Source organism: Pongo pygmaeus, chromosome 14 (genome assembly GCF_028885625.2).
Source record: "Pongo pygmaeus isolate AG05252 chromosome 14, NHGRI_mPonPyg2-v2.0_pri, whole genome shotgun sequence".
In the NCBI taxonomy this organism is placed as follows: domain Eukaryota; kingdom Metazoa; phylum Chordata; class Mammalia; order Primates; family Hominidae; genus Pongo; species Pongo pygmaeus.
This window is the reverse complement of record NC_072387.2, coordinates 59,507,163-59,525,511: the sequence shown is the minus strand read 5'-3', so window position 1 is coordinate 59,525,511 and position 18,349 is coordinate 59,507,163. Positions and strand designations below refer to the sequence as shown.

Sequence of the window (18,349 nt, the reverse complement as noted above, 5' to 3'; positions counted from 1 at the left end):
TATGGCAAAGGTGCTGTCCACCACTCCCAGAATGGCAGTAGGCAACTACCTATACATGCAAGGTAGATTCCTGCAAATCAGATTGCCTGAATTACTATCATTCACAAACAGGCCACTATTCCTAGTTTTTATTTATGTAATGACTAAAGCCATATGTATACCCTGAACAAGGGAACAATGAATTGGAGTTTAACGTCAGAATAATTTCTGTCTCACCATTTGAGATTGTTAACTGCATTATATAGCTGTTCTTATTCAACTATACATATAAAAATAAGAGGACTCTACTTGGAAAAGAAAATAATATACCTTTTTTAGATTATAAAAGAATAACCTAAAAGAAAAATTGCCAAGTAAATCAATTTTCATCTAAAATCAAAATATATTGATCCCTGTATCAGAAAACATGTATCTTGAGAAGAAAATGCAAACAGATGTAGCCACTGGAACAGTACAACTGTGCCACAGGAACAGTATCACAAAAAGGTTACGAGCGTGAGCTTGAGAGACAAGCTCCATAAGTAGCTCAGCTTTAGCATTTACTAGTTGTGAGACTTTGCACATGGCCCGAAGATGTTCATGAAATTTACTGGGAGGGTCGGATGAGATTATGTTTGTATAGTGGCAACTTAGCAAAGCGCCTGGCACACAATACACCCACAATAAATGATAGCCAGGGTTGTTACTACTATCAGTGTAAAAGAAATATTTGCTGAATAAATAACTTAAGTATCAATGAATGACAGAAGTAACCTATGGTAGAAATATTCTTTGCTTCTGAAATAAGATGCACACCTGCCACAATGTGTATGAGGCATTGGTAGGAATATGAGGCTTCTGTGATATTAAAATTTTTAAATCCTAAGATAGGCATTTACACATAAGCAACTTACTCCAGACAAAAATCTTTTCCGATAAAATGCTTTACTTACCTTCCTTGTCAGTGGAAACTTGGTCACCAGAGAAAAATGCAGTTGACTGTACCCGGGAACTGACATTCACATTATTGGTTTTTAATGCTGCCACAGTTTGATTAACCTATGAAGCAACCAAGAGGGGAATAGCAGGGCATTTTCAACTTAACTTTAGAAATCTATGAATTCATAGGTGGCCTTCAGACCATTTAAGAGATCTGCAAAGAAGTATTTGAGAACCTAGAAGTATCTTCACCAGACACCAGAAGATGAGAAATGGTTGCCCATTTGAAGAAAGGCTGAGTGGCAGCAATATCTGGATGATCTCAATACATGGACTTCCATGACCTACACAATATGAGAAGGCAACATATTGTGATAACTGAGAGCTGACTCTGGAGTCAGGCTGCTGGGCTTGGCTCTGTAACCACGGCTAGTTACCTAACCTTTCTGCGGCTCTATCTGTGAAATGGGGAAAAAAATAGCATCCACCTCATACTACTACTGTGAAAATTAAATGAGGTAATATATGTAAATAAAGCCCTTAGAATAGAACCTGGCACAAAATTTATATGTAATAACTTCCTAAATAGAATAATATAAATTTCCCACTTCCTAGGAAATATAATCAGTAAGTATAAACTCCTCTTCGCTATTCATGTCATTTTCCTTGGCTAAGAGCAAAAGTAAACATCAAGGATTCTGCTCCGCATTTATTCTCATTCTTCGCCTACATGGAATACTACTACTACTATATCACAAATGAAAAGTGAAATATGGCACTCTAAACCTTTCCACTACTTTGCACATTAGGAGCCTAATTATTCTACTGGACTCACTTCCAGCTTCCCAGGCTTCCAATGAGCCTGGTAACATGGTATGACAAATAAACACAATTTATTTATTATTTATTTTTGATTATTTATTTTTATTTATTATACTTTAAGTTCTGGGATACATGTGCAGAACATGCAGGTTTGTTATACAGGTATACATGTACCATGGTGGTTTGCTGCACCCATCAACCCATCATCTAGGTTTTAAGCCCCACATGTATTAGATATTTGTCCTAATGCTCTCCCTCCCCTTGCCCCTAACCCCCGAAACAGCCCCGGTGTGTGATGTTCCCCTGCCTGTGTTCACGTGTTCTCACTGTTCAACTCCCACTTATGAGAGAGAACATGCAGACAAACACGATTTTTCACACAAAAGATGGAAGAGAATCTTAGGAAACAGTACTACAACTACTGGTATCCACTGATCTTGCAAAAACTTTACCATTATTCTATCTGGTTTAGCGAGTTTCTTAATCAATGTGAAAGTACATATTATCCTTGGACAGTGGCTTTCAAAGTTTTTTTTTTTTTTAATCACAACCCATAGTAAGAAATATACAGCAACCCAATACTTAAACACATATAAATACATTTCATAGAGCCATACTTAATACCTGCCCTTCCTCTGCTATATTTTAACCTATCCCATCCCATCCCGTCCCGTCCCGTCCCATCCCCGTCCCATCGCGTCCCGTCCCGTCCCGTCCCATCCTGTCCCGTCCCATCCCGTCCCGTCCCATCCCGTCCCATCCCATCCCAATCTGTTTCATTCCAAGAGAAATACTGGTTGTTACCTACTAAATTGATTTGAAATTCACTGCCCCAGTCCATCCATTAGGTCAAGATTCTTAGAATCACTAAGATACAGGGTTTGCCTGTAAGATGACCCCTCATCAGTGTCCAGACCCTGAGAGCGGGACATACTTCCTCTAAACTTGAACACCTTTGCCTGGCTGTGTCCCTGGGTCCCTTTGCCTGGCTGTGTGTGAGCATCACCCTTGGAGACACCTGCAGGACTGACAGCGGCCAACAAGTGCCAAGCCTGGTATCCTCTTACTTGGAAGACTCAAATCCACACCAACAAATTATTTCATTCCGTAGTAGGATCAGGGGGAAACGAGAATGCAGGTCACGAGAAAACATAAAGCTAACTTCAGAGATACACAAGTCAGGGAGGATTAAAAAGTCAAAGCCTTCTTCTCATACTTGGTATCTCTACACAATTTGTCTCTTTTCACTGAATATACAGGATGGTCTCTGGATTCAGACTTACTGCCTTCTCTGAAAATTTCTTAGAGAACTGAATTTTTTCTTTTACCACAAGGCACTAGAGAGGAACTATACCTTTTTTTCCAGCCACTTTAATGTCTTCTCTTTGCTGTACTTGTAATATTTCTTGTTGTCTATTTCTGGATTACCTTAAAAGAAAAAAAAAGACTCAGCACAATGAATTAAAAAAAAAAAAAAAACTCATAAGGTTGTATCATATACAAGTTAACCATTTAAAAAATATTTTATAAGTTTAAATTCTTGAAAAACTTAATTTACAAACCTGAGAACATACTTGAAATGTTTTTTTAAATGTTAGTAGTAATTTGGCTACCTCAGGAGTCATCAACCACTAAATGAGTAAGAATTTAAGAAAACCTTCAAATTATACAAACAACTCTGTAGAAAAGGTAATTTTAAAACCTCAGCAAACTAATGTGAAAGGAAAATAAATCGTGGTGATAGGGACAGGAGGCAGGGAAATTCTGGGCAGAAGAGGGCCAGTCCCTAGCAATGGCCCCACCCTCAAGCCAGACTAAATTGTGTATTCAGTGGAAGGCTGATCAAAAGAATGCAACCTTTTGTCTCCTATCTATGTCTAACGTGGAAACCCCCACTTTGAGTTGTTGCTGCCTTACTGGACTAAACCAATGTACATCTTACACATATTGATTGATGTCTCATGTCTCCCTGAAATACATAAAAGCAAACTGTACCCCCAACCACCTTGGGGCACATGTCTCAGGACTTCCTGAGGCTGTGTCATGGGTGCATCCTTAACCTTGGTAAAATAAACTTTCTAAATTGACTAAGACCTGTCTCAGATATTTTGTGTTCACATTAGCATACTAAGCAGTCTTAACTGTTCTGAATAATTTTAAGCTCACCTCAATGTTTTCAATGAACCACTTTTTTTCTTAAAATAAAAATGAAAATCCCAATAAAGAAAATTAAAACTAAATGCAGGTATCTATGAAGTTCACTACATACATTCAGGAAAAAAATCTTGTTAACTACTCAGTAGTGGCCTGGTGGGATTGGGGGAGCATTAAAAAAAGATCTATCTTTTAACATATTACCAACATAATCATAGCTATTTCAGAAGATTTAGATTTATGGTAGGCTCAATCTGGCCCTTTATGGAGATAAAAGTTTCACCTCTTATAAATTACACTTACTCTCCTCACAATCCACCCAGCCTTATATACCATGCCATTAAACCATGATTTCCTCTGCAACCCTTTTCATTCATGGTATTTCTTCTTTCTGTGCAATTAGCAGGGGCAGCACTTCTACTCCAGCCTCCTCTGTCCATGCAGGATTTATCTTTATGACCACTAGTAACCCTTGGGCCTGATGTGAATTCACCACCTCTGAGTTATATAGAATGAGGCTCTTTCTCCCTCCCACCTTGTGATGGGAAATGGAAACTGCCCATTCAGGGTTCATTTTCTGCAGTCTGTTAAATTGTATGGGAGAGAGGTTGGGAGGTCCCTGGCCTTAGTTCCTGTGAATTTCCTCCCTGTTTCAGCCTATGGTTGTCAATGCTGCAGGCAAGATGAGGCAGGATGGATTGGGGGCTGGACATCTGCAGCCATCTCCTCAGGACATGTCACTACAGTAACAAAAAAGAGGGACAGCTGCAAAAGCATTGTCAGGAATGTCAGAATTCCAAGGTGCAATGTCTGCTGTCTTGGAGCCAGGACTACCTGGGCAAACAGCCTACTGTAAGCCAAAGCCAATGAGACTGGACTCAATTTCCCTGGAGACCATGTCCCAACCTATGTACAAACCACGGGAATTTTAAGAGCATACAGCACTCACTAAATAAATATATGATGTTGAATGGCTTTTAGAAGTTGTGTTCATTGCCTGAGGAAAAAAAAAAAAAAACTCCAAAAGAAGCTCACTGCTCAAGGTTCTCCTGAAAATCCTACCCTGATCTGGCATCTCACTTCTTTCTTGCCTCTACCTCCAAATTTTCTGAAAGAATGTCTACCATCTGCTGCTGTTCTCCTTCCTGTCTCCCACTCCCTGAGCCCCACCAGGAGGCTTCTCCTCTACCTCTGGGAATTATTCTCTAAGAAGGGGCAGAGAGCACAGATTGAGCCATGCTACCAGGGCTCATGCATACACCAGCACATGCTGTCTCCTTGGGAAGCTGCCTCGTGCTCAAAGCCTGTTTCCCCATGTGTAAAGAGAGGTTTTTTTCTCACTGGGCTATTCTGAGCATGAAATGTGATAATCCATACAAATCCTAGAGCACAACACCTGCCACTTAGCAAATACATAATATTAGCTAAGATATCGTGATGAAAAAGGTGATTTGTTAATAAAACATAAGAAACTAATGTTTATTCAGGTCTGTGCTAGACACATTTTATAAATTTTCTTATTGAATGGTCAGAATGAATCTCAGAATCAATTAATAAACCATGATTTGTCCCCATCTTCGAAGACTGGCTCTGAGTGACATGAAGTAAACTCTCCTAAGTCACTGAGGAAGTAGGCAAGAGCACCCAACTCCCAACCACGCTGACATCAAAGCTGTGGATCTGATGTTCACTTTACCAAGATCACTAGGTCTATGCTTTCCTCAGTACCTCCTAGCAACCTCTCCTCCATGGCATATATAAAATTGCTTTCTATTTTTTTATGTCTCTAATAACTTATCTGATTCTTTTCCCAGCTCTGCTTCACCGTCCTCCAAAGTCAACTGTACCCTTTCATCTGGTGTGATCTCCTCCTAGATCAACAAGACTAAACAAACTAACCGGGAAGCCCAAAGCCCTGAACTAAGCCTCCATGTGTCTAAAACCCAGTGGTTCATCTTCCTCCCACACCACTCTCCTGGATATCAAGGCCTAAACCTCAGAGCCAGTGCTCACACCGGCCTTGCCTCCCACATTCCATCTCTCCATCCCACGGGAGGTAGGAAGTGTGGAGAGAAAAGGAGCCAATATTATTTTGGGGGAAAGGGGGAAGTAAAAATAAATACTGTGTTAGAAATCAGGAGGCTTAGCTTCTAGTGCTGGATCAGTAAATATTGTTTTAAAAATGAATTTTATTTAGGTGTTCAGGCAATGTTCATGTTCACACAATGGACACACCCATTTTAAATGTACAATTCGAGGAGTTTGGAGAAATGTATGCAGTCATGTAAGCATCATCCCCCAAAGTTCCCTGAACACTTATGTAGTCAATTGTCCCATGGCTACCCAGATCACAGGTCACCACTCATCCATCATTATAGGGCAATTCTTGCTTTATTCTGGAACACCATAGAAATGAAATGATACAGTATATACTTTTTGTGTCCAACTTCTTTTGCTCCACATTATTTCTGTGAGATTTATCCATTTTGTTGCAGCTAGCAGTAGTTCCTCACATTGTACCAGGGAGTAGTAGAACTCCTGAGCTGAAAGAAATTGTCAAGTGGCTATATCATTTTAAGCCTTGGACAGCCAGGTAGGTAAGTTCCAACTGTCCCACAACTCACAATCTCCTTTTTTTCTTAATGGCATTTTTCAAAAACAAAAGATAATACTTTTGATAAAATACAATTCATAATTTTTTTACAGTTAGTGGGTTTTGTGTCCTAAGAAATCTTTGCCTCCCAAGGGAACACGGATTTTATCCTATGCTTTCTTCTAGAAGCTCAATAATTTTCATTTTTGAATTTAACATAGTGATCCATTTTGAGTTAATTTTTCTGTATGAGGTAAAGAATCAACGTTATTTTTCATATGTACACCAAATTCTTCCATCAACATTTGTTGCAAAGATTATCCTTTTTCCCACTGAATTATCTTCACACCTTTGGAAAAAAAAAAAAATCAATTGACCATGTAAGTGTGGGTTTATTTCTAGATACTCTGTTCTATTCAATTTATCTATACATTTATCCTTATACCAACACTACATTTATTTTATTTTTATTTATTTTTTAAATTTAGGGACAGGGTCTCACTCTGTTACCCAAGTTGGAGTGCAATTGTGTGATCACAGTTCACTGTAACCCCAACCTCCTGGGCTCAAGTGATCTTCCCTCCTCAGCCTCCCAAATAGTTGGAACGGCAGGCGCATACCACCACAGCTGGCTAATTTTTTTTTCTTTTTCTTTTTTTGAGACAGAGTCTCGCTCTATCACCCAGGCTGGAGGGCAGTGGCGCGATCTTGGCTCACTGCAAGCTCTGCCTACTGGGTTCACGCCATTCTCCTGCTTTAGCCTCCCGAGTAGCTGGGACTACAGGTGCCCACCACCACACCTGGCTAATTTTCTTTGTATTTTTAGTAGAGACGGGGTTTCACCATGTTAGCCAGGATGGTTTCGATCTCCTGACGTCATGATCCACCTGCGCTGGCCTCCCAAAGTGCTGGGATTACAGGTGTGAGCCACTGTGCCTGGCCCACAGCTGCCTAATTTTAAAACTTTCTGTAGAAATGGGGTTTTGCTATGTTGCTCAGGCTGTTCTCGAACTCCCAGCCTCAAGCAATCCTACTGCCTCGGCCTCCCAAACTGCTAGGATTACAGGCATGAGTCATTGTGCCTGGCCCCCACATTTTCTTGATTATAGTAAGTCTTTAATTCAGTTTGTGTAAGTTCTCCAAATTCTTCTTTTTCAAAATTGTTTTGACTATTATAGGTCCTTTACATCAAGGCTCCCCAATCCCCAAGCCATGGACTGGTACCAATCCATGGCCTGTGAGGAACTGCGCCACACAGCAGGAGTGAGTGTCAGGAAAGCGAGCATTACCAGCTGAGCTCTGCCTCCTGTCAGATCAGTGATGGCATTAGATTCTCATAGGAGTGCGAACCCTATTGTCAACTGCACATGCAAGGGATCTAGGTTGTGTGCTCCTTATGAGAATTGAATGCCTGATGATCTGAGGCGGAACAGTTTCACCCCAAAGACATCCCCCTCCCCGCCCCATCCATGGAAAAATTGTCTTCCTGAAAAACCAGTTCCTGCTGCCAAAATTAGGTTGGAGACTGCTGCTTCTGCTGCTTTACATAGTCATATAAATTCTAGAATCAGTTTATCAATACCTACCAAAAAAAGAAAAAAAAATGGAGCTGGCTAAGTATTACACTGAATCTACAGAACAATTTGGGAAAAATAGATACCTTAAAAATATTGAGTCTTCCAATCCACGAACATGGCCTATTTCTCCATTTATTTAATTTTCTTTAATTTCTCTCAGCAATATTTTGTAATGTTCAGCATATTGGCCTTGCACATATTGTGTTACATTTAGCACTAGAATGTTATTTTTAATGGTAGTATAAATAGTATGTTTTTATTCCATTATCCAATTGTTCAATGACAATATATAGAAACACAACTAATATTTGTATATTGAGCTTGTATCCTGAAACTTTGCTTATCAATTCTAGTAACTTCTTTTGTAGATTCTTTTGGATTTTTTCATACATGACAACATTGTCTATGAATAAAGACAGTTGTACTACTGACTTTCCAATCTGTATGCCTTTTTCTTGTCTTATTGCACATGCTAGGACATCCACCACATGGTGAATAGAAGTGGTAAGAGCAGGCATCCTTCTCTTGTATCCAGTCTTGGGGGAAGATTGTGTTCAGTCTTTTACAATGAAGATGATGTTAGCTGTTTAAGTTTGCCATAGATGCCCTTGGAAGTTCCCTTTTATTCTTCATTTGCTGATAATTTATATCATGACTGAATTTTATCAAATACCTTTTCTGTGTCTTTTGAGATAATCATACAATTTTGTAATGCATAAATATGGTAAATTACACTAATTGATTTTCTAATGCTCAACCAATTGTGAATTCTTGCAATAAACCCCACTTAGGTTTTATATATTTAATTTTTAGATATTTGATTTTCCAATATTTTCTTAAGGATTTTTTAGTCTATAATCATAAGGGATAACGGTCTATTTTTTTGGTAATAATTTTGATTTGGTACTGGGGCAATTCCAGTTGCATAAAAATAGTTGGGAAACATTCCTTCCTCATCTATTTTCTGAAAGAGTTTGAGCAAGTGTTATTTCTTTGACTATCATTTCTTCCGTATAGTAAAATTTATTAGTGAAGATAGCTTGGTCTGGAGGTTTTTTCCTATGAAGTTTTTAAATTATAAATTTATTTCTAAGTTAACACTTAGATGGCAAGATGATTACTATATCCCAGAAGGCTACACATGGACCCAGTGTATAAATTACTGCTTATTTTTGAAATTTACAAATTTTGAAAAACAAGGAGGTTTAAAATATTCATGAAGGCCACAGACTATCCATAATTATGAAAAATACCACAGCATGTTCATTTGTGTCCTAAATTTAATATTTGTGAGAGTCAGTGAGTTTGATAATACATGCATACGCTGGAAAGGTTTTTTTCCCTTATGTGCCTGGTGCCTATAAAACTGATTTCAAACATCTGGAAAGACTGGGTTTACAAAATAAAGATGGAATAAAAGAGAGTCCACAGTTAAGTAACATGTTCAGCAACTGGGTAATTGGCTCACAAACTTGAATTTCCCTGATGTATTTTGAACTGCCTCGGGCACATTTTCACTTCTACTTTCTCAATGTTTTCCATAACTGAGAAACTCATATATGATCGCTTTCTTCCCCTGCCTCCTAGGGAAAGAAACTTGGCAATTGTACTTGGGATATTTTAATCAGGTAAGTTTTCCTGGCTCTTCCTGTTAATCACCTCAGACAGTGCACTGCAGCTTGGGCTGGCAATATGAAACAAAGGGTTACATTCAAGATAAGGTTCGTGACCCGTCATTAGTCCTTTCCCATGCCATCTCTCCACTGAATGTGCACTTCTTTGGCAAGAAATCTGCTCTGAGCCCCACAACTAGCAAACAGAGACACATCATTTCCTTCACTAATAAAGTAGGCAGGGCTAAGGTCACTGCCATCATCATTCAGGGTACAAACAACCATGGCCAGGTTCATTCATCAGGGAGAAGGCAAAAGGGGAAGATTCTCACAGGCCTAGCAGCCTTTACCAGGTCTTTAATGCCACAGATGTTTAAGACAGCATCTGGAGTTTAATATCAAAACAGCTAGCTGGGGAATTTGAGTATTTCAAGCTTTACTCTATCTGCACAAGTGCCTATGGAGGGAATGGAAGTTAAAAAACATCGCTTTCTTCTTTACCTTTACTCCCCATCATGGATAGTAACTGACAACTCTTTAGTAGTCGTCTTTCTTATTTAGAAATCTAGAAATAAATTACAGAGAATGGAAGCAAACACTGATTTATAAATCGACAATAATCCACATTCAAATAAGTAGCCAGTACCCAACACAATCACTAGAATAAGGCCTGCGGGGTCATACAGTGCCTAGAAGCTCTAGGAAGCTCCCTGGAGGGATAAGAATGGACATTTCCTTAAGCTATGGAAGTTTTTTCTGTCTCCTTCCCTGTCTCTCTCTCTTTTTGCCACACAAAGGGAAATTATAAAGAGGAAATACATGAGATTAAAAAAGAAAAATCAAAGTGAGGCATGGTGGCTCACGCCTGTAATTCCAGCACTTTGGGAGGCTGAGGTGTGAGGATTGCTTGAGCCCAGAAGTTGGAGACCAGGCTGGGCAACATAGTAAGACCTTGTCTCTGCTAAAGATAAAAAAACTTAGTTGGGCATGGTGGTGCACACCTATAGTCCCAGTTACTCTGGAGGCTGAGATGAGAGGACACTTGAGCCCAGGAGTTCAAAGATGCAGTGAGCCATGATGGTGCCACTGCACTCCAGCCTGGGTGACAGAGTGAGACTCTGTCTCTAAAAAAAAATTAAAAGAAAAATAAATTTTAAAAGAGTCAAGTTTTTGGCTGGGTGCAGTGGCTCACACCTGTAATCCCAGCACTTTGGGAGGCTGAGGTGGGTGGATCACTTGAGGTCAGGAGTTCGAGACTAGCCTGGCCAACACAGTGAAAACCTGTCTCTACTAAAAACACAAAAATTAGCCGGCTGTGGTGGCGCCCGCCTGTAGTCCCAGCTACTTGGGAGGCTGAGGTGGGAGGATCACTGGAGCCCAGGAGGCAGAGGTTGTAGTAAGCCAAGATTGCGCCATTGCACTCCAGCCTGGGCAACAGAGTGAGACCCCATCTCAAAAAAAAAAAAGAGTCAAGTTTTTATTTTTACATGAAACACCACACACACACACACAAAACGCTTATAGAGTATTTTGGAAGTGTTACATACACAGCTATAAGAAGGAAGGCAAAAGAGTTGCTGTCAGACAGACATAGGTTCAAAGCCTGGTTCTACCACTTCAAGTTCTATAGTGTCAGTCAAGTTACTTAAACTCTTTAAGCCTTGGTTTCCTCATTTGTGAGAATGCAGATTATAATATATAATGAAAGAAAATTACTGCAAGGACTATATAATATATGTAAACCAATAACCACAGAAGTTTTGCCATCATAGAAGTGCAGGTACTGCACTTGTCTCGTTGGACTCTATGGCAGTGGTAAACTTCCGAATGCTGATCCCTATAGATCTTCATGGAAAAGATGCTATCTCAGTATACTGTCCCTGTACACAGATCTTCCATAAAGAAACATATTTCACATATTTATGTTTTGGGTCAAGGGGTAAAGCAAGTAATGTGAAAATGCTTGTATGTATTTTGATGAAAAGGTCTTTTTGAGGATGAGGCATTTGAGAATCTTATGTATTTTTCCCCCCATTTAAAAATCTTTTTGAGAATGGGCATAGTGACTCACACCTATAATCTCAGCACTTTAGGAGGCTGAGGCAGGAGGATCCCTTGAGCCCAGGAGCTCAAGACCAGCCTGGATAACATAGGGAGACCCCCTCATCTCTCCAAAAAAAATGAAAAAATTAGCCAGGTGTGGTGGCTTGTACCTGTGGTCTTAGCTACTCAGGAGGCTGAGGTAGGAGGATTGCTTGAGCCCCAGAGATTGAGGCTGCAGTGAGCCATGATTGTGCCACTGCATTCCAGCCTGGGCGACAGAGCAAGACCTTGTCTTAAAAAAATAAAAATAAAAACATAAAAATAAAAATCTTTTTGGTTCTGTTTTTAAAACTTCCATTATTTTGAGATTCAAAGGCTTCAGCTTATTAAGGGAAGAATTTGATAAAAAGAAACTGCCAAACCTCTAGAGATTGAATACATCTTTTACTGTGTGAAATTTATTCTAAAGTATTTTATGTTTTGCCCATCACTTAAAAATAAAGTAAAAAATTGAGGCCTAGGGTTTTTGAAATCTGGCAAATATAAAGGCTAATAATATAGCTACTTTGAAAATGGAAGTGCAGAACTTCCAAAAGTTAGGCAATATTGAGAAGCAAAGGAGACTAAGACAGAAGTTCAGATAATGATGCAATAAATGGTCAGGAGTTCGGTGTACAAGAGGGAAGGGATGAGACAGAGAGAGCCTCTTGCTCTCGGCCGCAGACTGTAAGGAAACAAATGCTGAGGCACTAACACTGTTTCTAAATCCGGATTTCTGGGTTTTAAGATGATTGTTCTTATACAGCTAATAGCAGAATTCTGGACAATGAGTTAACTGCACTTTCAGCTTGCATTAAGTTGACAAAAATTAACATGGCTTAATTAAATTATTCTTCATTACTTTATCTTTTAAAAGTGGTTATGGGCTAATTCATTTGTCACCCACAAAAAGATTGCTGTCTTCTGCCAAACTCAGCATCAGGGAATGTCTTTAATGGAAGTGCTTTGATAAAACCTTGGCATCATACACTCCTCACTTCCAAACTGGAGCTCCAAGTGTGGCCAAGTATGAATTTACTGGACCCCTTAAACATAAAATGCAATCAATAAGGTTCTCCTCTTTCCCACTGTAAGCTTACACTTCTTGGAATCACCACTTTCTTGGTCCCAGAAGAACTGTCATAGTTGGCCAAACCATCTATGACCCCAAACAGCCACAACTTATCAGCTGGATGCTCTGGTTCCCACACTTTGTTTCCATATTAACCCTGAAACTACTTGGATGATTTTTTGAGACACTGAAGCCAAGTTTTTATACTATTTCTAACCTGTCAAAACACATTCACACACACTGCCTTACTTTCCCCTCTGAAAAATTAAATGAATGATAGTGAAAACGAATCTCTTCATTATCCTATCCTGCTCCTCCAGCCCATGTTCCCTGTGTCCAGGATCCCACCACTACACATCCTTTGGGTCAGGCACAAACCCAGAAGTCACTCTTGACTCCTCCTTCTCCTTGACCACCACCCAACCACCAGATGCAGTTGGGTCCATCTCTAAATCGCTACTTTCTTCCTGTTCTATCTCCTAAGATCAAGGCCACCACTATCTCCTGTCTGGATCACTGCAACAGCCTTGGTGGACCTGGCTTCTCCAATATACTCTCCACACTGCAGACTGCCATGCTTAAAACTTCACAGACACTCCACTACCATTAAGCAAAGTCCAAACACACACAGGGCCCTTTACCATCTGGACTCATGCCCAGCATTCCCGCCTCATTCCTTACCAACCTACATCCTTCCCCAGAATCCTATACTTTGAACTCCTTGGAACTTCCTGAACCTGACAAACTTTTCCATACATCTGAGCCTCTGTTACACTGCTTCTCTGACTATCCTTCAGGACTCCATAAAGAGGTCATTTCCCCCAGGAAAGCAACACGACATCTACCCACCTACACTCCCCACCCAACCCCGCCAGATTAGAAACCTGTCCTGTGCATCCCCAGCAAATTCAGAGTTCACTTCCATTACATTGTGTGGTCACTGCTCAGCTTGTCATTGACCCCCATCAGACTGGGCGCAAAGTGAAGAAAAGGACAACGTCTTATTCATAAGTATCTAGAGCTTAGCACTAACGTGCAACATATGCTTTTTGGTAGGTGCTCGATAAATGCTTCCATCTATTAAGGTACAGGTTTTACGTAATTTTACAATGAGAAATCTGGGGCAGAAAGCAGCTGAGTGACTTGCCTGATGTCACAGAACTAGTTCAAAGAAGAAGCGAGACTGAAGCCACACCTTGTGATTCCTGCCCTGTGGACGTAGGCCCTAGACTGCCATGGTTGTAGTTCCAAAGACTAAACACTCCAAAGCAATAGAGGAACAGTGCTGGCAGTGTTAGCAAATCTGAATGATAGTTTTCCCTATGGTGGACACAGAATAAGCCTTACATTCAGTGGGTCTGTAAGCAGCCACGTTCTTAGGCAAGGTCCATCCTTTCTACCAGCCATAAGCCTTTAAGTTATACCATACCTTTTTCCTCTGTCACATGGTGAAGTAACTTCTCAAGTCCAGGAAGTTTCAGCAACAAGATGCAATTTGGAAACACGTTATCCACCACAACTTGATCAAGGGGCTGAAACTTCCCCTGAAAAAACACTTAGTTAGTTGGAAAGCAAGCATTTCATTCAACAAAGACATTCAGAAAAAAAGAGAAAAAGACACATTAACTCATGGCTGGGCCTTTAAACTTAGTGCAGAGCCACCTATTCCATCTAAGGAATCCCTACAATGGGACAGGCTCTAGGACGGACCCCAGTTCCCTTCAGGAAGCTCCTGTGAGCACTGGAGTCCCACACAGCACACCATCTACCTTGGGTGTACAGTCCCCAAATGAAATGGGGAACAACATCAATCTACAAAAGCACTGGAAGCCACAGAAGCTTGCAAAGATGGTAGACACTGCCTGGGGATGGTCCAACCCATTCAATTTGAAGAACCAGCTGTGGTCACAGAGCAAGAGTCCTGACTGTCACATTGGAACAAGCCCAGACCAGGCCCAGACATACATCTTCCTCCCCATCATCACTCTAGGGATGATGAAAGAAGCACCCGCCACAAAAAGAAAATACAAAAGTGAATCTACCCCTGTCAGAGCTGCCTCACAATGCTTCCAAATTTAGACCAGAATAAAAGAAAAGACAGCCAGAGGGAGAAGTCATGGGAAGCTGCAGACAGGCTAAATCAGGCTCAGCCAGAGAAGTTTATACGGCCTGGTTGCCAGTGGGCCAGAAGTGCAGACCATATGGATTCACAACATCATTCTTTGGAATTAGGTCTAGTTTTTCTTAACTGTACTAGTAGCAAGTGGAGGCGAAGTTTGTCTAAATTAAGGTATTAGCCCCCTGATTTGGGGACACCAGACTGTACCAGATATATGGCCTTGCCCATGCCCCACTTCTAGCTTGCTCTACCTCTCGTGTACTGACAACTCCTCCTGAAGACACAAAAACTGCATCTGATCAATTTCTGCAAATGCAGCTTTCTTGGGTTTTAAGGGTAAAATCTTCTCAATCATTTGAGAGCATGTGATAGCTTGCCACACTTTCTCTTAGGTTAACTAGTGCCATGAACTATCTCAATTTAAATGTTCTTTTTCCTTCAAATAGTAAGAATAATGCACAGATTTTTCCCAAGTCTTACTGTCTTTAGATTTCTACCTTAAATCTATAGTCTTCCATGATCGATCAATATGTTAAATGTTTGACTACTCTAAAACAATATTTATATGTAATGGACTACCATACAATCATGATATAAAATAATTTCACAATTAACTAGTGTTTCATTCTTATTTTTATTTACCATATATACATTGAAGGAAATGTAATAAGCAACCTGCCTTGACTATAAAGCTAGTAGCAGTGGGATACCTAGAAAAAAAGAGTGATTTTTACTGATGTTAAAATAAGTTTAAAAGAACAGGTCACATTTCAAAAGTGTGTATCAATAATTTTTAACTAAATAGGAAATGATCATGTCTAAAATGTAGAGAAGGAAATACTTAAACATCTCAAATGTTACTTTAAACGGCATTTTTGGCACTTGGGAAGACGTGTTTGGGAAGTACGACGGTTTAAAATGAAAGCCAAAGGCCACCCTAAACAGCATTTCTGCTTCATTCTGCACCTGTCAACGTGAGCTCGCCATAGCACCCTGGAGGTGCCCAGAGTGCCAAGATAGGGTTAATCCCCCAGAGTCATGGTCCTAATGGGAGATGGAGAAATGCTATCAAAAAGGGGAGGGGGAGCCTTAAGTGCAGATCAATATATTTGCTGAGGCTGGTTGGTGTCTTTCTGCTCATTAATTTATCCTAGAAAACACCACATAGGTGAGCCACTGAGGTTTACAAATTCCTCCCCGAATATTCCCCAGGGCCTTCCTGGTGGTGATTAGGACCATTTCTGTTCCTTAAAGACACGAGGCTTACCAGCCTCACAGCTTGTGTGCCCTCATTATACTGGCCATCACAGTAGCTTCCAGATAAAGGGATACATGATTAAACGAAGGGATAAAACTTCACTAATCCACAGTGAAGGGCGGAGGGCAGGGAAGGAGGAGGCTAAAAAAGGCTAAGCTGCATCAAGAGAAAACATGCATCGATACTTTATGACTTCCAGTATTTATAGCAACTTAATTTATCTATCAAATGGAGGTTTCAGGAATTTGGTATAAGGATTAAGTAAGAAATTTATAAGTGTTCAAACTTTATGCAAACATGAGAGTCCAAAAAAACCAGATTCTTCTAAGCAGTTTGAGTAACACTTATCACTTAAAGTTATTAATTAAAAGATTTTCCAACTATGGTTGATGGATCCCTGGGTCATGAAGTACCCAAGCTCAAAGCTATTTTCCTAATACTGCTAAGATGCTATCTGCATTTTCACTGTGTGGACATCTGCACTGATGATTCAAATGCAATGGTGGGTAAAACTGCTGGCTCTTTAGCACGAGTCTGATGGTGGCACCAGACTGTCCTAGTCATCATTTGGATCCTTACCGCCATTTATGTGCAGTTTAAAAAATGCCATTTTCACTTAAGAATATCCTTGAGCAAGCAGTAAAAACAATTAATTTTACTTAAATCTTGGCCCTTGAACACAAGTCCTGTAAATTATCTGTGATGAAAGTGAGGTATGGCTAAAGGTCTTTGGCTGCTTAACCAAAGATAAGCTGATTACCAGGAAGAGCATGTTCTCCTGGGGCTGGCTGAGTTGCAAGCAGAACCAGCTGCTTTTTCATGGATACCATTTTTATTTGAAAAACCCACTATGAATTACGGTGATTCAGACCCCGGTATTAGGCAGAATATGAATGAAGTGAGCTTGTCATTTCACGGGAAAGATTGACAATATTTGCAGCCAATAATAAAATTTGAGCTTTCAAGCAAAAATCAGAATTGTAGAAAATTTCTATCTGCCACTACGACAGCTTCTCAATACCTGAAGAGCTTTCTGATGAGATCAGTGGTAATATTAACAAAAGGGAGTGCGTGTGTGTGTGTGTGTGTAAAATGAGATGTGTCAACATTTGGAAGATATGCATAACTCAGCAAATCAATATTTTCCGAATGACCAAAGCATGATGTTACAAAATCATACACTATTAAAAAGATGCATTTTAAGTACAAGATAGACCAATGCCTTTTAATGTAACAGAGCATAGAAAGTTAACTGACAAAATTTCACATTCCACATTGCAACTAAACTTTAAAAAACTACTTGTTGATTTTTTAGGCAGTATTAAAGAAGAATATCCACAATAATCTAAAAAGGCTGTAACATTATGTCTTCCTTTTCTAACTACAAAGATGTATGGGGCCACATATTTTTCATATAATCCTACCAAAATAACATATGGAAACAGACTGAATGCAGAATCAGATATAAGAATCCAATTGTCTTCTAGTTAAGCCAAACACTAAAGAGATTTGCAAAAATGTAAAACAATGCCACACGCCTCATTAAATTTGGTTGTTTCAATAAAAATGTGTTATTTATGTTAACATGTAATGGCCTTATTAACTTTTAAATAAATAATTTTTAAATCTCTCAGTTTTAATTTCTAAGAGTGAGTATTGCTAGAACCCACAGAAACATAAGCTCTTTAGAACCCTTAATAATTTTAATTGTAAATGTATCCTGAGACTAAAATAGTACAGAACTTCCGGCTAAAATTACTACTATTAGTAAGCTGTGTCTTTATTTCTATTCCAAAGGTAAATTTTATCCATCTGGGATTCCTTAAGTCTCAACTAGCACATTGCCATTAATGAGCTTCTATTGGACCTGCTCCAGTTTACCTATTCCACAGTCTCTCACTGAAGAAGAGACCCTTTAAGACATGTGGTCAATTTTTAAATATCTGTTTTGTATTTCAAGTGTAAGGAATACTTAATGATAAAGGAGTGTTAGCTGTCAGGCTTTGTCAAGCAGTAAGGTGCATAGCACAGTGAGTCAGGCAAGTCAGAGGTCACAAGCAAGCCAGGGTCAGACTAGATCAAAAGTAAGGTGCTGCTTCTCTGGCCTGTGCAGTAGTGCTCTGTCCTGCACTGGCCCATAT

General features: G+C 39.8%; 1 protein-coding gene across 3 annotated transcripts in view; it reads right to left on the bottom strand.

Annotated features, from left to right (window-relative positions):
* The window catches only part of RNASEH2B (ribonuclease H2 subunit B), a 63,555-nt gene that overhangs the window by 23,989 nt on the left and 21,217 nt on the right, over positions 1 to 18,349 (bottom strand). For all 3 annotated transcript variants that reach the window (XM_054446747.2, XM_054446744.2, XM_054446745.2), the window contains exons 5-7: positions 14,261 to 14,375; positions 3,095 to 3,168; positions 933 to 1,038 (exon numbers count right to left, since the gene is read on the bottom strand). In XM_054446747.2, coding sequence (XP_054302722.1) covers positions 933 to 1,038; positions 3,095 to 3,168; positions 14,261 to 14,375 — 295 coding nt within the window. The remainder of the gene's footprint in view (positions 1 to 932; positions 1,039 to 3,094; positions 3,169 to 14,260; positions 14,376 to 18,349) is intronic.